General features: G+C 36.9%; 1 protein-coding gene and 1 long non-coding RNA gene across 2 annotated transcripts; one reads left to right on the forward strand and one right to left on the reverse strand.

The window, feature by feature from the left end:
* The first annotated feature begins 1,914 nt into the window (after positions 1–1,914).
* LOC106081436 (uncharacterized) lies at positions 1,915–10,167 on the forward strand. The gene is made up of 2 exons (XR_001220367.1): positions 1,915–2,065; positions 9,901–10,167. It is a non-coding gene; the product is annotated as an uncharacterized LOC106081436 (long non-coding RNA).
* On the reverse strand, positions 6,531–20,823 carry LOC106081432 (protein obstructor-E). Its single transcript, XM_013243371.2, has 4 exons — positions 20,643–20,823; positions 7,792–7,986; positions 7,386–7,589; positions 6,531–7,322 (listed from the first exon to the last, which is right to left on the reverse strand). Exons 1-4 carry the CDS (start codon positions 20,695–20,697, stop codon positions 7,063–7,065), a joined length of 714 nt encoding a protein of 237 aa, XP_013098825.1. The 5' UTR covers positions 20,698–20,823; the 3' UTR covers positions 6,531–7,062.
* Positions 20,824–25,660: the final 4,837 nt, after the last annotated feature.

The raw sequence follows: 25,660 nt of genomic DNA on the forward strand, positions 1-25,660 counted from the left end.
AAATCGGATAGGAATTGCGCCCTCTAGAGGCTCAAGAAGTCAAGACCCAAGATCGGTTTATATGGCAGCTATATCAGGTTATGGACCGATTTGAGCCATACACAGTTTTTGGATACCATAACAAAATACTTCGTGCAAAATTTCATTTAAATCGGATAAGAATTGCGCCCTTTAATGGCTCAAGAAGTCAAGATCGGTTTATATGGCAGCTATATCAGAATATTGACCGATTTGAACCTAATTTAGCACAGTTGTTGAAGTTAGCGTGCTTTCGACAGACAGACAGACGGACGGACATGGCTAGATCGTCATAAAATGTCACGACGATCAAGAATATATATACTTTATGGGGTCTCGGACGAATATTTCGAGTAGTTACAAACAGAATGACGAATTAGTATACCCCCATCCTATGGGTGAGGGTATAAAAAAACAAGTAAAAAGGCATTAAGTTCGGCCGGGCCGAACTTTAGTTACCCACAACCTCGGGTATGTATGTAAACCCCTTTTCGTCGCAATGCGGTGAAAATAATTTATGCACCCAAATTCGGCACGGACATTGAGTGGTCTACTAAATATAAGTCACTGTTGAATTTTGTATTTCAAATATCAACAAAATCGGGTAATAAATAAAGCTTTTATGATCTTCAGACCCTCAAGCAGCATATCGGTCTATCTGACAGCTATTTCAAATACAGTCCGATCCGAAACATATTTGGGACGGATGTCGGGAGACCTAAAATTACCCACTGTTTCAAATTTCAGCAAAATCGGATAAAAAATAAAGCTTTTATGGGCTTCAGGCCTTTTATCGTCAGATTGGTCTATATGGCAGCTATATCTAAATATAGTCCAACCTCAATCACAGTAAGCTCGGATATCGCGAGGCTCAAAAGAACTCACTGTTCCAAATTTCAGCGAAATCGGGTAATGAATAAAGCTTTAATGGGCCCTTTATCGGCAGATCGGTGTATATGGCAACTATATTTAAATATAGTCCGATCTAAACTATATTTGGGTCCTATATTGGGAGACCTAAAACTACCCACTGTTTCAAATTTCAGCGAAATCGGATAAAAAATAAAGCTTTTATGGGCTTCAGACCCTCTATTTGAAGATCGGTCTATACGGCTCCTATATTTAAACATAGTCCGATTTAATCCATATTAAGGTCAGATGTCGGGAAGCTTACATTAATCCACTGTTTCAAATTTCAGCGAAATCGGATAATAAGTAAAGCTTTTTATCCTTTATCGGCACATCGGTGTATATGGTAGCTATATCTAAACATAATCCGGTCTGACCCATATTTGGATCAGATGTCGGGAAGCCTTATGCTACTCACTGTTTCAAATTTCAGCGAAATCGGATAAAAAGTAAAGCATTTATGGGCATTAGACCCTTTATTGTTAGATCGGTCTATTTAGCAGCTATATGCAAATATGGTCCGATTTGACCCGTTCAAGAACTTCACCAGTGTGCATCAAAAATACGTATTTGTGCCAAATTTCATCTATCATATCTTAATTTTTGAAGGCTGTAGAGTGATTGCAACAGACGGACGGACAGACACACGGACATCGTTAAATCGTCTTCGAATTTTGTGACGATCCGAAATAAATATACTTTGTAAGGTCGGAAATTGATATTTCGATGTGTTGCAAACGGAATGACTAAATGAATATACCCCCTATCCTACGGTGGTGGGTATAAAAATTAACAAATAGGCTTCTTCGCAGAAGCGGAAAGAAAGAAGAGACAATACTTTGTCATACATTGCACACATACATAGCTAGACCAAAAAAACAAAACAGTATGGGACAACAAGACTTAGGGAAGTTTTTGCAAGATCTATTGACTGGTAGGCAAATGAAGATATGTGCCTTAGTGGCTATTTACATTCTACACGGCATTTTTCCATATAAATACGATATAAACAAAAATGAGCTATATAGCCAGTAGCCACGACAGTGTGGGCATTAGCAGAGCTATAAAATTGACGGGAGACTTTTCGTAACCGTACCAATGGCCGCAATAGCTATGTGGACAAGGATCTGTTAATCAGGTAATTTCCTTTCAGTAATATTCCACAAATTGAAATCTTCTCTTCCACCATAACTTGTCATAGGTCGGCTCCCAAAGTAATCAAAACACAAGACAGGTCGTAAAAAGCAAACCGGTGGCCTACAAACATAAATAATAGTATTAAACAAAAAACAAAACATTTTTTTCATTTCAGCAGATTTTGTTTTTCAATATTTTAGCAGATATTTGTGTTTAAAACACCAGGTTTAGTTAGCTGAAATAGCAGTACGAAAGTTTTGCTGAAATACCACCACTATATATGCTGAAACAGCAGTAATGTCGGTTTTTCCTTTTTTTAGCTTTTTTGCTGTTTTATCAACATTTTTGCTGTTTTGAATAGCAAATTTCGTTGAGTGTTCATGACAATGCCATGTTACGCTATGTGAACAGTCATAGAAAAAAGTCCGCTGCTTATAGCGAACACTGTCTGCTGACTGTTCGTAGTTAATGTTGCTTCTATTATATACAACATTAATCCTTCTGTTGTAGCCAAATATTTGAAATTGCATAACAGCAGTCTGGCTGCTGAAAAGTCTGTTGTTTGCTGAAAATGTCTGCTGCTCAGTTTATGTTAGGAGTGTAAGGAGACAGAGTAAAATACTTGATGCCACATTTCAATCGGATAACAATCTCTTTGTAATAAAACGAAGTTTTCCGAGAATTATAATAGCATTTTTATACCCATATTATTCTAGTTATTCCCATATTAACCGATCTCCTGATTTGTATTCTTGAGCTCCTGGAAGCCACAATTATTGTCCGATTTGGCTAAAATTTTGCACAAATGTTTTGTTTAGACTTCTAAAACTGTGCCAAGTATAGTCCGAATCGGTGTACAATCTTATATAGCTCCCATATAAACCGATCACCCGAATTGCCTCTTGAGCTCTTCAAAGCCGCAATTTTTGTCCTATTAAGATGAAATTTAGCACATAGCGTCTTCATGGTCTTCCAATAAACATGCTAAATATGGACCGAATCGGTCTATAAACTGGCATAGGTTCCATTTAACCGATCTCCCGATTTGACATCTTGAGCCCCTAGAAACCGCAATTGTTATTCGACTGGGCTGAATTTTGCACATAGTGTTTCGTTACGACTTCCAACAATCGTTCCAAGTATGGTTTAAATCGGTTAATCATTTAAATTTTTGCCTGATTTGGTAGAAATTTGGTATGTAGAAATTATTAGCGTATACATGGTGGTGGGTTCCCAAGATTCGGCCCTACCCAACTTAGCATGTTTTAACTTGTAAGAAACAAAATGACGGCCAAATGCTCACTAATGATTCGGTACTATGCCTCTCTCCGATAGTCTACATATTCTCAATAATTTTTACCATAATTTAGGTTCAATGTAGTAAACATGCTGAACTATCTCATCTTTTAGCGCATGAATTATTGACGCAACCTTTTCTTTAACAACCCCAAAGAAAGGGCTTTTGCAGAAACTGTGAGGACGTGTTGAAAGAGGATACTATAGAATATCTGCTGTGTGTGTGGTCCCGCACTGGCAGTCAGAAGAAATTCCACTTTGGGTTCTCATTTCTTTGAGAATTTGTTTGATTTAGCGGATTTGAACATTCGCAAGCTGTTGGGCTTTTTAAAGCGATCTGAATGGTTCAACGATAGGAACTAAAAGGCATCTTTCTTCTCCTGTTCCTGCGCTATCACAATGGACGAAAACGTCTAAGTGAGTCTGATGCCACTTAAGACTTAACCTAACATTGTGCCATGATTACGAGTAAGACATCTAGCGAATGCTGGGCGATGAGGATCACACAAACTAGGTCACTGGATACTATTCTAGATATCCTACCCATAGACATACAGATTAAGTTTGAGGCAGCCACTGCGCCTATGAGACTTAAGGCGATGGAAGAATGTATAGGGAATGGGAACAGGTAACACCATCGGGGAATAGTCGAGGCGATGATAGAAAACCTGGGAGAAATGAAAGAGGTTTCCGGTCGTATAACAACACTTGTGGCCGAGTGCGAGGCCACAGTCTTGAATTGACGGAACTCTGTTATTGTCAACTGGAAGTTCATATAAATCAAAGCTAGAGGACGAAGTGTGTGATTGAAATCTGTTTCCGACTGCTTGACCATAATTCAGTCCTGCAGGCGGAGATCCCGGCGATCACAAAGTATGTGAGGTGGTGCGGTGTAAACGTGAGGACGTTGAGTGTGAACATCTATACGGACAGCAATAACAACCAGGACGGTAAGGACATTTAGTGTAAAAAAAAAGTTTATAGCATTCTCTAATGATGGAACGATCCGCATCGTTTAAGTGCCGGGCAATAACGGAGTCAGGCAGAATGAAAGAGCAGACGATCTCGCAGTGAAGGCCATAGGACTACCTTCAATAAACTTGGTCAACCCGAAGCTTTTCGGGTCGACGCAGTCCAAGTTAAGGGGGTGTGCGACGAACGGCATATAACACTGTGGAACAACGAAACGGTCGGTAGGACGACGAAAATCCTATGGGGGTGATCCGATCCGAGGCTATTGAAAGGAAGTAAGAGGTGGTCACATACATTTCGATATCATAACATAGGGCTATGAACTCACTAATACAAAATATGTGCAGCATGTGGGCAAGATGATAAGACGTTGGAGCATTTCCAATGTCAATGCTTGGCTTTCGCGGCTAACAGACGTCGTTACTTAGGTGGGAACACAATATCAGGCATGAACCAACTTATGGCTGTGGTATAGACAACAATTAGGGACTTTGTAAGTACCACAGAATTTCTGACTTTGATTTTCTTTTTCGAGGCTACAAGCTGATTAATGGACTAAGCGTATGTCCATAGTGGCATGGGGCGGATTACTAACCGCACAAAAGTGAAACACAAAGACAACAGACAAGTTGATTGGTGCCCATTTCGTGGGCAAATAATTACATTTGCAATTAATTGAAGCGAAATTTATACTGACATAGTGAAACGTCGCTACCATTTTGCTCATAGAACTCAGTACCACTTCTATGGAATGCGTTCGTATTTTCTACGTCACCATTTTTTATAATGCAAAAATATGCTACTTTCAATAGACTTATTCAAATTTTAAATCAATTAATTAGAACAGAGGTTAAATTGTTACTTCATTTTTTTTTACCTACAGAACTTTTGCCACAGAAGAGCCTGAACGCCTTGGTTCGAATCCTGGCGAGACCATCAGAAAACATTTTCAGCTGTGGTTTTCCCCTCCAAATGCTGGCAACATTTGTGAGGTACAATGCCATGTAAAACTTCTCTCCAAAGAGCTGTCGCACTGCGGCACGCCGTTCGGACTCGGCTTTAAAAAAGGAGGCCACTTATCATTGAGAATAAACTTGAATCGGACTGCACTTATTGATATGTGAGAAGTTTGGCCCTGTTCCTAAGTGGAATGTTCAAGGGCAAAATTTGCAATTGCAATTTTACTTTTGCTTTACAAAAAACATGAAAAAACGATCTAGGAATCTTGGCTTCACTAATACACTAATTAACACAGTTTCTATTTTAAATAGTTATTAGTAGCAATCAAATCGGGTAATGATTCATACTTCTATGGTCTAAAGAAATCAAATCCAGGGATTAGTTTATATGGGAGCTATATCTGATAATGAACCTATTTGGGATTTGGATACATTTCACTACCAAATTTCAGCCATATCGGATAAAAATTGAGGTTTCTAAGGGTTCAGAAGTCAACTCCGGGGATGGGTTAATATGGGTGTCATATCTACTCATGTTCCTATTTGAACAGCTAAATCGGATAAAAATTGAGGTTTCTAGAATCTTAATAAGTCCAGACTCGATTTATATGCGGGCTATATCTATTTATTGACATATCTGGATGGGATTTGGTGAAAGTGTTGCAGATCGTTAGTGTACGTACCAAATTTCAGTCAAATAGGATTTAAATTGGGGCTTCTTGCGAGTCTTGAAGTCAAATCCGAGAATTAGTTTATATGGAGGCTATTTCAAAATCTGAACAGATATGGCCCACTTGCAATTCTAAACTACCTATGTCAACAAGATTAAATATTTGCAAAATTTCAAGTGAAAATCTTCATTTGTTCGCACGTTATGGTGATCTCGACGTACGGCCGGGCATGGCATGGGCATTGGCTCAGAATATCAAGACAATTAAGAATGTATTTACCTTCAATATTTCGAGGTGTTGCAATAGTAATCACTAGATTAGTATATCCCCCATCTTATGGTGGTGGGAATAAAAAGGGAAAAACGTTTTATGAAGTAATTTCCCATTTCTTTTAAATATCCGATAAATAGTAGGGACTTCTCTGTTCTCAAATATTTTCAAAATTAACACCCATATGTGCCTTTTGGGTGCATTATCAACGTATGCCATGATAGATGGCATAAACAGAGACAAATTTTACATTTGCAGGCCTTAGTTATATAAGCAAGTATGAAATATAAAAAAAATCTATGAATCCAACGGCAAATAACTGTCTGTTCTGCCTTTTATTACATTCCTCAAATCCATGGCACTTACGTTTATCGAACATACTATATATGCAACTTGTCACATTAAGGTGGTTCGAAGTTTAGAATAAAGACAGGCGTAATTGAAATAAATTTTAAATATTTTAATAAACTTATATGTTTCATCGGCTTAAATATTTAGAAAAACTTTGGATCAAATTAATATTGAGAATGTGTTCACAGTAAAGAGTGTGTATAGAAAAGGTGAAGAGAAATGTTTTAAGTTACGGCACAGTCAAATTTTAAATTAAAACGAAAATAAACTTAATGAACTACTAAATAATTCTTGTTGTGGGTGATGCTGAAACATGGAAGCCATCGATTTGTTCAGCCAATAAATGTTAATGCATATAAAAATATTACAAACTATAGGAAGAACCTAAATGACTACAATATTTGTGCGAAAAAGAGCACACGCATGCACACTATAATAGTCTTTTAAACGTTGTGTTGTTAAACTCTAGTCCATAGAAATTAACGAGTTTTCTTTTCATCAGAATCTTTGTACCAATCTTCACAGCCGGGAACATTTTCGGGTGCATCACACATTTCGGTTTCGTCATTATACACTTCACCAGTCTGGCAACCCAAATCACGTGGATCTTCACCGTTCAAGCACACGTAGAATTTTTGGCAATCGGTGGGATGGGGATATCTAGGATGGGTGATAGTTTGGCCACGAGCATCGGTCTTTGGTTTATCCTTGGGGCATTGGAAGCCACTGGCGGATTTCTCTGTTAAAGGAAAAAGGAAATATATCAAAATGGTTGACTAGAAGAAATATATTGCCTGCTTACTGGTTTCTTCGACGCAGTTTTCACGTTTGGCAGTTTCAGGCCATACGCATGTGCCACTAAATTCGTCAAAATGTAAGCCCACAGTACACTTGGTTTCCAGAGCATCGCCATCAATACAGTTATAGAAAATATCGCAAACAGTCTCATCTGGATGGGCGAAGAATCCATTCTTGCGTGGGCAAAACTTGGAAGCCTTTGGCTCTTCTATTTATGGTAATGGAAAAGATACAGTGGGAAAATTAGTTATCTTCGTTAAGTTCTAAGCAGGATATCTTAATAAGAAAATAACAACATTTACTACATGCTGCGATGAAATAAACACTACACAGTATATAAAAGAATATTATAACGAACTTTTTTGTCTATAACGAAACTATTGTACTAAAATTTTGTTATTTCAACTTACGCAATTCAACGCGGTCACCGCAATCAACATTGAAGGGTTGATCACATTTGTTAATTTTACGGTTCAAGGGGTCGAAGACCAATCCATCAGGGCAAAGTTTCTCTTTGGCAACACCATCATCGCACTCGTAGTATTTGTCACATTGGACCTCATCCTCAAATTGGCCATTGGGTTTGGGGCATTGGAAGGCGGCATCTGAAAAACGAAAAGCATTATAAAAAGTGAAATTAATTTAAAAGGTTTCCTAAACTGCATTTAGGGTAATTATTAAAGTTTTTATACTGGATAATGGCTTGATAAGGATTAAAATCACTTTTGTCTTCACCACCTAAATCTTAAATAATTAATATTTAACAGTGATACATTTGAGACAAAATGTTCTTAAGGTCTTAGGGGGAGACTTAGTCAAAAGTTAGAGTCGTAACCTAAGAAGGCTTTTAAATCTAAAATACTTTCTGGAATTTTTCCATGATTTCAAATTCTGCAAAACGGTTTATCGAGTCTTTCTATGCATCAATATCTTAAATGAGGATATGAAGACTATTTGCAAAGTCTCGAAGCAATTCAACACTAAGGCAAAATAGAATTGAATCATCAAATAATAAAAAATAAATAAATAACAAGAAGAAGTACCAAATTTGTGATAAAAAAGGCATCCAGCGGTTTGAGATAGTAAATCAGAAGATCGGTTTATATGGGAGCTATAACAGGTTATACAACAATTTGGATGGTTGGAAGTGCAAAATGTCAGCCTAATAGGATAACAACTGCGGCTTTTAGGGGTTCAAGATGTTTGAGATAGGTTTATATGGGAGCTATATCAGGTTAAAAACCGAATCATACCATACTTGGCGCGATTGTTGGAAGTCGAAACGGAACACTATTTCAGCCCAATCAGTTGATAATTGCAGCTTCTAAGAACTCAAGAAGTCAAGTCGAAGGACCATTTTATATGGTCATCATTTGCAATCCCCAACAACCCATATCAATAGGAAGTATCTGTGCAAAATTTCGTGCATCTAGCTCTACGCGTTCGACCGCTATAGTGATCGGACACGACGCGACGAATGGACATGGCTAAATCGACTTAGAATATCAAGACGATCAAGAATATATATATATATATATATATATATATATATATATATATATATATATATATATATATATATATATATATATATATGGGGTCGCAGATCAATATTTCGATGGAATGACTAGATTAGTATACCCCCACATCCTTTGGTGGTGGTTATAAAAAGAGAATGAGAAATTCTAAGGTTTTTTGGCGTTTATTTCGACATATAATCATCGTAGCGCAGAGGTTAGCATGTCCGCCTGGGTCCGAATCCTGGCGAGACCATCAGAAAAAATGTTTCAACGGTGGTTTCCCCCTCCTAATGCTGGCAACATTTGTGAGGTACTATGCCATGTTAAACTTCTCTCCAAAGAGGTGTCGCACTGCGGCACGCCGTTCGGAATCAGCTATAAAAAGGAGGCCCCTTATCATTGAACATTAAAACTTGAATCGGACTGCACTCATTGATATGTGAGAAGTTTGCCTCTGTTCCTTAGTGGAACGTTCATGGGAAACATTTGCATTTGCTATCAAGTATCATGCGACATACTTCGTTCTGAGCAGACAACAGTTGTGTGTACTCAAAGTGCAAACTAATGTACCAACTTAAAATTTGTAAGACTTCTAAATTTTTTTGGGGACATTTAGCTTTTTGATTTGATTTCGACAGAGCATTTTGCTTTGGAAGAAGCAACGTCTAAATATTGTAAAATTTCTGTTCTTCAGAAGATTAAACAGTTTAGCCTTATTTTCGGAATAAGAAGAAACTATTGAGTTTTCTAAGATATTTTTGATAAGACATTCATCAGGAGAATTAATTCATTACTACCTCCACAAGGCCTTCCACAGTGTCACAGTTAGTTGTAGTATATAATAGTGTATTGTACTAGGGTACTCCATATAAAACATATAAACGTGTATAAGGAAAAGTTTCACAAATACTTCAAATCATTTCCATGAACAACTAGATTTCACTTTCTTTACTATATAAGCTTAACACAAGAAGTACATTAACCTCTATTATTATTCAGTTGTCATATCATACAATATCAAAACTTAACTCCAGCCGAGTAGGTTTGTAAGTGGAGGAATACAAGAAGAAAACTGGTATTTACATTGTCAGCCAGAGCATTCGCCTCTATTACCGCGTCTGATGACTAAACCAATCAACAATTCCTCATTGAAGGTGTGTGCAATGCATAAAAAATAGAAGCATTAAGTCTAGTTTAACGTTTATTTAATAAAATAATTGTTGTGTCTTTGATTTTAATAAAGAGCCAATGGGTATACTATGGTTACACTACAATATTGTCAATATATTCGTACAACCGTTACCCATTTCACTACAATTTCAAGCTAGACAAAGTGTTAGATAGACACCGACATTCCAAGCTTGTGGGCAGAACAAGCAACGAACCAGTGATTATGGCATATCTTGCTTATTAATGGATTGATTTATAATATATGTTGCCCCTGTTCAAATTCTACACTTAACGAAATTTGATAAAAAATGTAAAATAAGTAATAACGAGTAAAGTTTTGCCGATTAGAATGTCACATATAACCACCATCATGAATTGTGTTTATTGAGTATTGTGCACCTTAAGATTGTAATTAAACAAATGTTATGTTACATGGTATTTGTAATGCCCTTTAACAAATCAATGAGAAAGGCGAACTTCCACATTCCATTTGCAACATTTCCAAAGATTGTATTAAGACCACTTTGAATAGCGCACAGATAGAAAAAATGTTATATGTCATAAATAGCTGTCGGTTTTATATTATCCATATCATTTCTATGAAAAACGTATTATTAATACCATATGGTAGCAATTCTTGACAGTCATATCATTGCAATTTGTTGTAGCGATATTCGTTCCTCCGCCTCTCTTTGGAAGCTGGCCTGGAAAAGCTCGGCAAAAACCACTAAATCTATTTTGTGAACAACTTTGGACTTTGTTTACAATGGAATTTCATGTCTTTTTAAGATAAATTCTTGCAAGAGTTTGTGACAAATATATAATACTAGGTGGGCAGGGCCAACTCAGCTGCGCCTTCTTTTACTCTCTTATTTTATTTGAGCCCTACACTGCCACGGTCAGGAAAAAAGTCCTGTTTGGGGGTGCTGGTACGGCCTATCAGATATTTCGACCCAATGTGGATATCATATTGGTGCTCTATTTCTAAATTTCTTTCATTTGAGCCTTATATTGCTAAGGTCGGTAAATATGTCCGTTATGGTCGTATTTTTGGGAGGGAGGTGGATCCGTGCTATAGTCTCAAACAACTTCCGTTTGAATCTCATATTGTCATTATTGGTTTATATTTCCATTTGGCGTGCTTGGGTCTTGACCTCTAGAGCTTCTAGAGAGCGCAATTCTTTTCCGATTTGGCTGGAATTTGCACGAAGTGTTCTGGTACGACTTCAAACAACTGTGCCAAGTAAAGTCTAAATCAGTCCATAACCTGATATAGCCGCCATATAAAACGATCTCCCGATTAGACTTCTTGAGCCTTTAGAGGGCGCAATTTCTATCCGATCCTATAGAACTCAGTACCACTTGTACGGAATGTGTTTGCATTATCTCCGTCACCATTTTTTTTATAGTGCGTTTTGACAGTTGTACGTCTGAAAGTCAAAGTCAGTACTAGGCTTAAGACCGAAAATGTATGTAGTTTTCTAAATAGATATAGTTTTGACAAAAAAGTGCCAAAGCTGAAATCAAAATATGTATTGAATTTTGGCCAGATTATTTAGGTAAAACAAAAAAGGAGATTATCATAAAATCAAAACCAATTAAGTTATAGTTCTAGTTTTCCAGTGCCTTGTAGATGAATATCTTCTCAGAAAATTGAAGTAAACATTTTAGCCACATTTCTTGACGAAAATACCCAGTATCCACATACCGGATACAATATATGTTAGAATGTTGGGGGTTTCAGCTTTGCGTTTTGAAAACTCGAAGGGGTTTTCCATTTTTTTAAGATGCCAATATTGTACTCCACATATCTCCTACTAGAGTCAAGAGAAATTTCATTAAAAACGAGTATATGTTAAGTGCTCTTTACAGTTTAATAAGTTAAATTGAAAATTTTCGTTCAAAATTTCTTTACAAGGATAAAACAATGAAATTACCTTTTTTGACCAAAAATTGCCAAAAATTACCTCTTCGCTTTTTATACCCACCACCGTAGGAAAGGGGGCATATTCATTTTGTCATTCCGTTTACAACACATCGAAATATCAATTTCCGACCCCACAAAGTCGTAAAATTCTAAGACGATTTAACGATGTCCGTGTGTCTGTCCGTCCGTCTGTTGTAATCACTCTACAGCATTCAAAAATTGAGACATTGAGCTGAAATTTGCAAAGATACGTCTTTTTGATGTACGCTGGTTAAGTTCTTGAACGGGCCAAATCGGACCATATTTGGATATAGCTGCTATATAGACCGATTTTCCGATAAAGGGTTTAATGCTCATTAATATGGATTAGATCGGTCCATATTTAGATATAGCTGCCATATAGACCGAAGCCCATAAAAACTTTATTTATTACCGGATTTCGCTGAAATTTAAAACAGTCGGTTATTTTATGCCTCCCGATATCTAAGGTAAATATGGTTCAGATCGGACTATATTTAGATATAGCTGTCATATAGACCGATATAAACCGATCTTGGGTCTTGACTTCTTGAGTCTCTAGAGGGCGCAATTCTTATCCGATTGAATTTTGCACGAAGTATTTTGTTATGATATCCAACAACTATGCCAAGTATGGTTTAAATTGATTCATAACCTGATATAGCTGTCATATAAACAAATCTGAAAACTTGACTTCTTGAGCTTCTACAGGGCGCAATTTCTATCCGATTTGGCTGAAATTTTGCATGACGTATTTTATTTTTACTTTCAACAACTGTGTCAAATAAGGTTCAATTCGGTTCATAACCTTATATAGCTGCCATATAAATCTGGCATCTTAACTTGAGCCTCTAGAGGTCGCAATTATTATCCGATTTGCCTGAAATTTTGTACGACGGATCCTCTCTTGCCGATCAACATACGTGTTTATTATGGTCTGAATCGGTCTATAGCCTGATGCATCTCCCATATGAATCGATCTCTCTAATTTACTTTTTGAGCCCCCAAAGGGCGCAATTCTTATTCGAATTGGCTGACATTTTACACAGGTCTCCAACATATAATTTAATTGTGGTCCAAACCGGACCATATCTTGATATCGCTCTAATAGCAGAGCAAATCGTTTCTTACATCCTTTTTTGCCTAAGAAGAGATGCCGGGAAAAGAACTCGACAAATGCGATCCATGGTGGAGGGTATATTTTTTTACTTGTTGTTTTTTTATTTTTAAATTGCCTAATTTTTGATTGAACAATCAAACCATTGCACAAATTGCAGCAAAAAAATAGCAAGTTTTGTCAGCTATCCAAATCAGTTAAAATGGCAAATCGGTTTAGAAATGCCTTTACAAACAACAAATTAAGATACCAGCATCTGCCAAAATTTCCAAGAAAAATTTTGTTAGTCGAATTCCTTAAACCCTAACAAATACAATATATCTCGCACATCAAACAATGTTTTGCTAATATTGTCCAAGATATTGCCAACAATATCCTGTTGAACTAATAAACTAAAACTACTACTACCAAATTTCCCATTAACATTCCACACTTCTCTAAAATCAATGAGTGTAGTGCGATTAAAGTTTAAGCTCAATTATAAGAGGCGTCCTTTTTTATGCCGAATTCGAAAGGCGGTAGAGAAATGTAGTCAGCATTAGTAAGGGATATCCATCACTGAATTTTTTTTCGATGTTCACGCCGGGGTTTGAACCCACGCGTTCGACGTCATTCACGGACATGACAACCTCATTTAAAACTATTAAATGAAACATAATGTATCTAGAAGTAGTCATCGTTAAATGAGATGTTGTTTCTAGGCTACTGTCTGTGTTAACGTATTTCTTGTTTGGTTTAATTAAAAAATTTAAATACTCATAAAGTTCATCGTTTTATTATTCATATTTGAAAGACAAATTGAAAAATGTCGGTAAACGAAAATTCATTTACGGGTTTATTTGTACAACCAGTTTAAATGTTAATCTAACTTTACTAATGCTTGAACTATGGCATTTGAGGTTTTTATAATCAAGACTGTAGAAAAATGGCACTACTCAAAACATTTTTCTCAATTGGTATCGAGGCAAGATAATTTATAAAATGATTTCTTTTACCGAGCCCTGCAACAAGTATTCAGCCGGTATTGTGGATACAGACAGATAGATTGCATTGGTAATTACTACTACTACTACTACTTATAAAAGTACATAATAAAAATGTATTTATTTTGCTTCCAGTTTTTTCCATTGCGTGTGAAGTTTTGGTGTATATGTTTGGTGTTTCGATATTGTTTAAGTTGAATCTCTTTTTGCTGTGGTTGACTGAAGGCATTTGGTTTGTTATCAATGGTCGCTTCAACGATTAAGGCCAATGCCAATCTGATTAGCATACATTTCTTTGATTAATTATGCCAAAACGAACAGTCAAGACACATAAAAATTGGTTCCGAGTAAAAAAAAAAACAAGTTTACCCTTGCGAAATATTTTTTTTATGTTTTCTTGAGCTTAAAAAAATTATCATAAATTTAAGGGGGGGGGGGGGGGGGGGGGGGGGGGAATATAACAACTGGGTAATAATTAGAGTATCAACTACCAGAAAATTTGAAATTTTTCAAACTCATTGTGGGACGTTTCTATTACTGACACAAATACATTCACAAAAATTTAAAAGCCTAACACATATATTCTAATATTTGGAAAAGAAGGTTAAAAGTCGTTTTCTTTACCATTTTAAAAATAATAGCATTGTTTTTTTTTGGGACTTATTAAGATTGTTCGCAGATTTATTTGGCACGTGTGTGAGAAATTACCACATGTGTGAACGAGTAAAAGGAACAGGGGCAAACTTCTCACATATCAATGAGAAAAAGGGCCTCCTATTTATAGCCGAGTCCGAATGGCGTGCCGCAGTGCGACACCTCTTTGGAAAGAAGGTTTACATGGCAAAGTACCTCACAAATGTTGCCAGCATTAGGTGGGGGAAACCACCCCTGACAATTTTTTCCGATGGTCTCGCCAGGTTTCGAACCCATGCGTTCAGCGTCTTAGGCGGACATGCCAACCTATGCGCTACGGTGGCCCTCTGTTCCTTAGTGGAACGTTCATCGGCAAAATTTGCATTTTGCGAACGAGTAAAAACGGTTCGGCCGGGCCGAATATTATATACCCTCCACCATGGATCGCATTTGTCGAGTTCTTTCCCCGGTGTCTCTTTTTAGGCAAACAAAGTAAAGGAAAGTTATGGTCAGATTCGGACCATAATGGAATGAATGTTGGAGACCATTGTAGAAGTCATTGTGTAAAATTTCAGCCAAATCGAATTAGGGACTCAAAAAGTAAAATAGGGAGATCGTTTTATAGGGAAGCTGTATTAGGCTATAGACCGATTCAGACAATATTTGACACGAATGTTGAAGGTCATGTTGTACAAACTACGCCCAAATCAGATAATAATTGCGCCCTATAGAGGTTCAAGAAGTCAAGATCCCAGATCGGTCAGGTTATGAACCGATTTGAACCATAAGTTGCACAGTTGTTGAAAGTCGTAACGAAACAAGTCACGCAAAATTTCAGCGAAATCGGATAGGATTTGCGCCCTCTAAAGGCTCAAGAAGTCAAGACCTCTGATCGGTTTACATGACAGCTATATCAAGTTATGGACCGATTTGAACCATACTTAGCACAGTTGTTGGAAGTGATACCAAAACACCACGTGCAAAATTTCAGTCAAATCGGACTAAAATTGCGACCTCTAGAGGCTCAAGAAGTCAAGACCCAAGATCGGTTTATATGGCAGCTATATCAAAACATGGACCGATATGGCCCATTTACAATCCCAACCGACCTACACCAATAAGAAGAAATTGTGCAAAATTTCAAGCGGGTAGCTTTATTCCTTCGAAAGTTAGCTAAAAGTCGTTTTCTTTACCATTTTAAAAATAATAGCATTGTTTTTTTTGGGACTTATTAAGATTGTTCGCAGATTTATTAGGCACGTGTGTGAGAAATTACCACATGTGTGAACGAGTAAAAGGAACAGGGGCAAACTTCTCACATATCAATGAGAAAAAGGGCCTCCTATTTATAGCCGAGTCCGAATGGCGTGCCGCAGTGCGACACCTCTTTGGAAAGAAGGTTTACATGGCAAAGTACCTCACAAATGTTGCCAGCATTAGGTGGGGAAAACCACCCCTGACAATTTTTTCCGATGGTCTCGCCAGGTTTCGAACCCATGCGTTCAGCGTCTTAGGCGGACATGCCAACCTATGCGCTACGGTGGCCCTCTGTTCCTTAGTGGAACGTTCATCGGCAAAATTTGCATTTTGCGAACGAGTAAAAACGGTTCGGCCGGGCCGAATATTATATACCCTCCACCATGGATCGCATTTGTCGAGTTCTTTCCCCGGTGTCTCTTTTTAGGCAAACAAAGTAAAGGAAAGTTATGGTCAGATTCGGACCATAATGGAATGAATGTTGGAGACCATTGTAGAAGTCATTGTGTAAAATTTCAGCCAAATCGAATTAGGGACTCAAAAAGTAAAATAGGGAGATCGTTTTATAGGGAAGCTGTATTAGGCTATAGACCGATTCAGACAATATTTGACACGAATGTTGAAGGTCATGTTGTACAAACTACGCCCAAATCAGATAATAATTGCGCCCTATAGAGGTTCAAGAAGTCAAGATCCCAGATCGGTCAGGTTATGAACCGATTTGAACCATAAGTTGCACAGTTGTTGAAAGTCGTAACGAAACAAGTCACGCAAAATTTCAGCGAAATCGGATAGGATTTGCGCCCTCTAAAGGCTCAAGAAGTCAAGACCTCTGATCGGTTTACATGACAGCTATATCAAGTTATGGACCGATTTGAACCAAACTTAGCACAGTTGTTGGAAGTGATACCAAAACACCACGTGCAAAATTTCAGTCAAATCGGACTAAAATTGCGACCTCTAGAGGCTCAAGAAGTCAAGACCCAAGATCGGTTTATATAGCAGCTATATCAAAACATGGACCGATATGGCCCATTTACAATCCCAACCGACCTACACCAATAAGAAGAAATTGTGCAAAATTTCAAGCGGGTAGCTTTATTCCTTCGAAAGTTAGCGCACTTTCGACAGACAGACAGACGGACGGACGGACATGGCTAGATAGATATAAAATGTCATGACGATCAAGAATATATACACTTTATGGGGTCTGAGACGAATATTTCGAGGAGTTACAAACAGAATAACGAAATCTATCCTATGGTGGAGGGTATAAAAATTAAGGAAGTTGAATTCAAGGAACTATTAATTATAAAAATTCAGAGGAGTGGTTTTTGATCTGATCATACTGTTTTCGTAGTTGATATTTTTGGCAGCTGTAAATTGATTTTTAATCACTTTGGGTTGTGATAGACAAATCAGATTCAAGATTCGTCTATATAGACGAATCTGGTTCATAAAGACTGTTTTCCATTCGCCTTAGTTTCTGTTCCCACATCGACAAACACGCTGTTAATGAATAGACTTATAGCCGCCAAAGCCCCAAATGCTGCAAAGTGTTAGAAAATTGGGCCTCTGGCCTGGAATTTATTCGTTCCGGCAATGGCGGTCTCTTGCCCGCTATCGATAAACCTTTATCTTTATGATAAAGCTAAATTTCTGGCCATTAATTTAAATTTCTTTTTGAAAACAACTTAACTAAAAAAACACCCGGTACAAGATAAAATTGCATTTCAAGCTAAAGCCAACACGATCACGTATGCAGCATTCCGAATACGTGATCGTTATTTTCCCTTAAGAATGGCGGCACAAGTAAAAAATTACTTTTAATTGTTCTAACCCGCTAAAATTAACATTCAACATAGCAGATTGAAAGGCGTAGAAGACAAGAAAGTTTAAAACAGTATAATGGTAGTGCACGATGTGAATTGTGAGTCACACCTTAAAGTCAACTTTATTTGGCATTTCTTTGTTTCTGTATTTGTCAAATTCAACCACGGATAGCGACAAGCAGCAAGTTTATTGAAACCTTCAATAGTGTGGACGGGTCGAGTTTTTTGTACCCTTCATTATGGATCGCATCTGCAAGTCGACGGAACGATATCCATACAACAAAAACAATTCTATAACTTACGACATTAATTTCATATCAATATTTAATTATTAGAGGTTTTAACGGTAGCCACCGTGGAGGCCAGCTATATCAGGTTGAAACCCGTTTCGGAATATACTTGTCACAGATAATGGAAATCATAATCAAGAACAACATGGAAAATTTCAGTTAAATAGGTTACAAATTACACCCTGCAGTTACTCCAGATGTAAAATCGGGGAGATCGGTTAATATGGCTGCTATGAAAGACCATGGACCGATTTGAACCATTAGCATGTAAAAGTGTGCTAAGTTCGGCCGGGCCGAATCTTAAACACCCTCCATCATCGATTTGTCAAGTTCTTTGCCCTGTATCTCTTTATAGGCAAACAAAGGATAATCGGTATGAATTGCTACACTACTAGAGCTATATCAGGTTATGGACCAATTCGGACCATACTCAGTTTGGATGTTAAAAATCATAGAAGAAGTCAAAATTGCAAATATGCCCATGAACATTCCACTATGGAACCGGGGCATACTTCTCACATATCATTGCAGTCATAGCAGAAGCCGTTGTACTAAGTTTCAGTCAAGAGTGGCGCCCCCTAGAGGCTACAGAAGTATAATTGGGAGAAAGGTTTATATGGGAGATATATTCGGTTGTGAACCGATTTAGACCATTCTTGGCATATTTGTTGCAAGTCAAAACAAAACAGTTCTTGCAATATGTATAATAATTGCGCCCTCTACAGGCTCAGGAAGTTAAAATCCGAGACAGTTTTATACGGCAGCTATATCATAATTAAAGTCCTCATCAATAATTGCATTGAAGTCGGATAAGAATTGCGCCCTATAGAGAAACAAGAAATCAAGACGCGGACAAAGCTAAATCGTCTTAGAATGTCAAGACGATCAAGAATATGCATATATACTTTTGGAATCTCAGATAATTATTTCGATGTGTTACAAATGGAATAACGAAATGAATACACCCCCATCTTATGGTGGAGGGTATGAAACAATCGCAAGAAAGTTAGTTAAAGTTAGTTAGTTAGACTTGACCAAATCGACTTATATATTAAATGTTAATACTTTAAAGGGTATAAGATCAATCGTTGAGTTACAGTAGGAATGCCAAAGCAAATTTTGCCCATGAACATTCCACTAAGGAATAGAGGCAAACTTCTCACATATCAATTAGTGCAGTCCGATTCAAGTTTAAGCTCAATGATAAGGGGCCTCTTTTTATAGCCGAGTTCGAACGGCTTGCCGCAGTGCGACAACTCTTTGGAGAGAAGTTTTACATGGCATAGTACCTCACAAATGTTGCCAGCATTAGGAGGGGAAAACCACTGCTGAAAATTTTTTCAGATGGTTTCACCAGGATTCGAACCCAGGCGTTCAGCGTCATAGGCATGCTAACCTATGCGCTGCGGTGGCCTCGTCACAAAGGAATGACGTTCCCTATTTTATGGCGAAAGCTATAATGAATATGTACATACGATACGAGTATTTAAATGAATACGTGTTTGAATATTCCTGGTTTTTATTGTTGTTCCTTAAAAAAGTTATTCGTAATTTAATTATTTTATCCTTAGCAGCTCCATAGTAATTATGTACGTTGTGGTGCAAAACCAACCTGCATGGATCAACTACATAATTTGGAGAAAGCTGTCATATATTTTCCAATATTTCGTACTTATGTAAGAGAGAAAACATGTTTAGCTGAGGTATCAATGTTTGAAAATCGTGGACCCTACCCAGATGGGTTTTGGACGTGCGATAATTAATCGCATTAGGCGTTTAGAGTCATAGGCGGCCATGCAAATACATTGCGACACAAAAATTTATCATCCATTGTATGCAGGGCATATTTTTTTTAATTTCGGCGACACTGAAAATTTAAACTGATGTAAGTCCTATATAATTGAGTTATTATTTCTCTGTGGAATTCAAGCTTCATATAGGTATATGCGGACTAACAACTCAATTTACTGTAACTATGGCTTTGAGAAATTAATAATATTCTTAAAAGTCTTGGTGAATTAAAATATTTATCATGAAAGATTCATATATTCTGACTTAAAAACATATCCACCATTTACCATCTACCGTTTCTCATTTTTTGAATTTACCACCCATGTAGTAGAGTCGTTATAGATTGAACCAGTTAATGCACGACCTATTCAATTAATCCAAATAGATCATTTTGACCAGGTTGGGAAGCTAGGTTTAATTTCATTGATTTTATTAAGTATCAATCATTTTTGAAGTGAGACTAAATAATAATTTATATAAGCTTTATTATCTAATATCACATATAGTTTCCCCGAGAGAGGAATCTTGAAATTTATGTACAATATTTTTTTTTTTACTTAACCGGTTCGCTCTTTAAGGTTAGTAATGAAAGAAAATTGGTGTTCACTCCATCAAGTGTTCACTCTATTCCGACTATACTGGTATATTAATAGGTGTTGGTAAATTCGTTTTTTAAAATTCATTGACGACAACACTTTTTGGCCAACATTGCCTAACACTCACTTATAGATGCAACGCACAGAGCAGCGACAATAGTACACACAAAAAATTGCTTCATTTTAATATTTGCGTTTTTAGCAGTTGTCCTTAAATGTGTCTTGAAAAGCTGTGCCACCACTGTACTACAAACTACCCCGGTATAGTTAAAATAAACGACGTCCTAACCGAACGGTGGTTAAACTGAAACTGTGATTGGACGGCCATTAACTTTTACTTTTGAAGACTCAACAAGTCTGTTGCTGCTGACGACGAGGCTGCCGAGACTGCGCATGTGCATGCGCATATTGAAAACCCACAATTCCGTGTTTAATTGTCTGTCTGTACGTTCGAATAGATACCAACGTATGTATGTAGGTGCAAGCGTGTTCATCTGCTGATCGTTGCTTTTGCCGTTTATTATCATCTGTGGTTGTTCCTCCTTTGTTTTGTTTTTGGGACAAGGGGATATTAAGGCTTAAAGCTTGTTTGGTATGGGCTGTGTGTAAACTTTAGTATGTGACTTGCCTTGTTTGTGTATACAAATCTTTTAGGAGAGATAAAGTTCAACTACAGTTTAAGAAAATATATATTGATAGTTAAGTTCGATCAGACCGAACCTTAAATGATGGTCGATGCCAGAACGCCAAATTCCCCATTGAATAACTTTCTGAAGACGGAAAGTAAATGACAACTCATAAATCAAAAATAAAGTCAGCACATTTAACTATTTCCACAGGAAAATAATAAAAATAGGTTTCAATCACGAAATTAATTGAACCAATTAATTTTTTTTTTTGTTGAAACTGTTTCAATCACCAAAATAATAATATGAATCAAAGTTTTTAAGAAAGCTGATTGAAAAAATTTTAGAATTAAAAAAATTGCATATTCAATTAAAAAAACCATTAAAAATTCTTGAAGTTTCCGATTAATATTTATATTAATCCAATTACAACAATGGTTGAAATTGGTGACATTTTTAAATAACTTTTTAATTGATCCAATTAAAAAAAGGAATGAAATTTCCGAAATATCCAATTGATCATTTAATTAGATCATTGAAAAAAATTAATTTAATATATTGAAAATATGCCAATGTTATATTCAAATTTTTGCAAAAAAGAGCGATCGATCTTCGATTTCGATGCAACATGGTTCACATATGCAAAACTTCTGGAAAACGAATTTGAAGGTTATGTTTTGCTCCGGGGGTCTTTCCAAAAATGCAACGGAAAATATTGTTTCCCGTATTATAAAAGAAAGAGTAGCGAGGCTGGTTTAGGTCTAGCTACCGACATAGACTAGAAGTAATTTTCAGATCGGTGCTAAAGAAACCGCTACGCCATTAACTTGCATAATTTTATCAAAAATAAGATTAGCATTGCGTCTAGAAACTTAAAAAGGAAGTCGAAAGACTGTTTGTGTGCGAGTTCTAACTTCTATATATAGAAAGTATTTATCAACATTTCTAGCGGCTAGACTTTTCAAAAAACGGATAGTCATAACTGTGCTGTTAGGTCTAAAAAAGTTTCCGATTCAATTAAAAGATGATTGAATGAACTTACACCACTACTTACGTTTTTGTCTTTTTGTCACTCGATTCGATCGCCAATTCAATGAGCTGTTTTCCCTTATGTTTTCAATGAATCGGCGAACGAATCGAGTGACAAAAAAAGCTAGTGGTGTAGGCCGTTATTGTTTAAATGAAAAAGATATAATTTTCAGTCACATTTTACATAATTTTTTTTTTTAGATTCAACTAAAAAAAAAGATGAATCAATTAATTTTTTTATTGTAAATTACAAAAATTTTAATCACGATCGTAATTGAGACAAGTAAAAGCGTGCTAAGTTCGGCCGAGCAGAATCTTATATTCCCTCCACCATGGATCGTATTTGTCGAGTTCTTTTCCCGGCATCTCTTCTTAGACAAAAAAAGGATACAAGAAAAGATTTGCTCTGCTATTTGAGCTGTAACAAGATATGGTCTGATTCGGACCACAATTAAATTATATGTCAGCCAATTCAAATGAGAATTGCGCTCTTTGGGGGCTCAAGAAGTAAAATAGAGACATCGGTTTATATGGGAGCTGTCTCAGGCAATAGACCGATTCAGACCATAATAAACACATATATTGATGTTCATGAAGTCAAGTCAAGATCACAGATCGGTTTATATAGCAGCTATATAAGGTTATAGACTAAGGCATAGTTATTGGAAATCATGACAAAATACGCCATGCAAAATTTCAACCAAATCGGAGAAGAATTGCGCGCTCTAGTAGCTGAAGGAGTTAAGATTCAAGATCGATTTATATGGCAGCTATATCAAGTTATAGGCCGATTTGAACCGTACTTAGCACAGTTGTTGAAAGTCATAGCGAAACACGTTGTGCAATATTTCAGCCAAATCGGATAGGAATGGCGCCCTCTAGAAGCTCAAAAAGTCAAGATCCCAGACCGGTTTATATGACAGGTATATCAGGTTATGGGCCGATTAAAACCATACTTTGCAAAGTTGTTGGAAATCATAACCAAACACGTCGTACACAATTTCAGATAAATCGGATAAGAATTGCGTCCTCTAGTGGCACAAGAAGTCAATATCCAAGATTGGTTTATATGGCAGCTATATCAAAACATGAACCGATTTGGCCCATTTACAATCCCAACCGACCTACACTAATAAGAAGTATTTGTGAAAGATTTCAAGCGGCTAGCTTTACTCCTTCGAAAATTAGCGTGCTTTCGACAGACTGACGGACGGACGGACAAGGGCAGATCGACATAAAATATCATGACGATCAAGAATATATACTTTGTGGGGTCTCAGACGAATATTTCGGGTAGTTACCATACCCACATCCTATGGTGGAGGGTATAAAAGTTAAGACTCATTTATAAAAATTGTCGAATCAATTAATTTTTATACCCTCCACCATAGGATGGGGGTATACTAATTTCGTCATTCTGTTTGTAACACCTCGAAATATGCGTCTAAGACCCCATAAAGTATATATATTCTTGGTCGTCATGTCATTTTAAGTCGATCTAGACATGTCCGTCCGTCCGTCCGTCTGTCTGTCGAAAGCACGCTAACTTTCGAAGGAATAAAGCTAGCTGCTTGAAATTTTGCACAAATACTTTTATTAGTGTAGGTCAGTTGGTATTGTAAATGGGCTAAATCGGTCCATGTTTTGATATAGCTGCCATATAAACCGATCTTGGTTCTTGACTTCTTGAGCCTCTAGAGGGCGCAATTCTTATCCGGTTTTATTGAAATTTTGCACGTAGGGTTTTGGTAGCACTTCCAACAACTACGCTAAGTATGGTTTAAGTCGGTGCATGTTGTTATATAGCTGCCATATAAACCGATCTTGGGTCTTGACTTCTTGAGCTTCCAGAGCGCGCAATTCTTGTCCGATTTAACTAAAATTTTGCACGTAGTGTTTTGAAATCACTTCCAACAACTGTGCTAAGTATGATTTAAATCGGTTCATAACCTGGTATAGCTGTCATATAAACCAATCTTGTATCTTGACTTCTTGAGCCAATAGAGCACGCAATTCTCATCCGATTTGGCTGTAATTTTGCATGAGATGTTTTGTTATGACTTCCAATAACTATGCTAAGAATGGCGTGAATCGGTATAGAACTTGATATAGCTGCCATATAAACGGATCTGGGATCTTGACTTCTCGATCCTCTAGAGGGCGCAATTCTCATCCGATTTAGCTGAAATTTTGTACAACGGCTTCTCTCATGACCTTCAATATACGTGTCTAAAATGGTCTAAATCGATGAATAGCTTGATATAGCTCCCATATAAACTTATCTCCCGATTTTGCTTCTTGAGCCCCTACAAGGCGCAATTCTTATCCGAATGAACTGAAATATTACACAATGACTTCTATAATGTTCAGCATTCATTTATGGTCCAAATCGGACTATAACTTGATATAGCTCCAATAGCATAACAGTTCTTATTCAATATTCTTTGTTTGTCTAAAAAGAGATTCCGCGCATAGAGCTCGACTAATGCGATCAATGGTGGAGGGTATATAAGATTCGGCCCGGCCGAACTTACCACGCTCTTGATTGTTTAATTGAAAATTGCCTGGATTATATTAAAAAATTATTGATTTATTTAATCTTATTTCCTATACAATTTTTAATTGAAAAAAATTTCTTCATTTTTTTTCTGTGTATTATTCTCATTTTACATATTCACTATTCTAGCTGCTGTATATACATAAATATGCTATACTAGTTTTGAGCATATCTGTGTACTAGTATAAAACGCTCTTTGCGGTTTTGGTATTGGCAGTGTCCGGGAGTGGATTATAAGTACTGGTTAAGTTGTGCCCAGTTTCGTAAATATCGCAACAAAATCCTATCCTTGATTTTAATTATACTTCTCTAATGTTGATCCTGTTTATTAAAGTAAACTGGAAGTCCTACTTTATTATGTCAAAAATGTTGGAAAGTTCTCCCTTTTACAAGGCTGTGCAAGGAAAAAAATTGATATCACACGATACGGATTGTCATATGTATTTTCAAAGATAGCAACTCACAAAGTATGTATCACATAATGTGATACATATGCAAAATTGATTATGAACAAGTAAAAAAGCATAAGTACGACCGGGCCGACCTCGGATAACCACCCTTCGCCGTAATACGGTGAATAATGCATCATTTATGAAACCATAGTAGCTCCGTCAAAATATGTTCCCATTTGGACCAAACTTGGCATGGACGTCGAAGGATCTAATACGATTCACTGTTGAAACAGAATAACAGAATATTGGTCTATATGGCAGCTACATATATCGAAATATAGTCCAATCTTCCACCAAATTTCCCCGAAATTTAAATCGGAAGAAAGGTATATATTTTTAAATATGGGCCGATCTGTAGCATTTTTAACATGGATATCGAAGAGTCTTACACAGCTCACTGAACCAAATTTCAGCAAAATCGGGTAATTAACTCCAAAAACTTAGATCGGTATATATGGCAGATATTTCCAAATGTGGCCCC

This window comes from Stomoxys calcitrans, chromosome 4, assembly GCF_963082655.1.
Source record: "Stomoxys calcitrans chromosome 4, idStoCalc2.1, whole genome shotgun sequence".
NCBI classification, from domain to species: Eukaryota; Metazoa; Arthropoda; class Insecta; order Diptera; family Muscidae; genus Stomoxys; species Stomoxys calcitrans.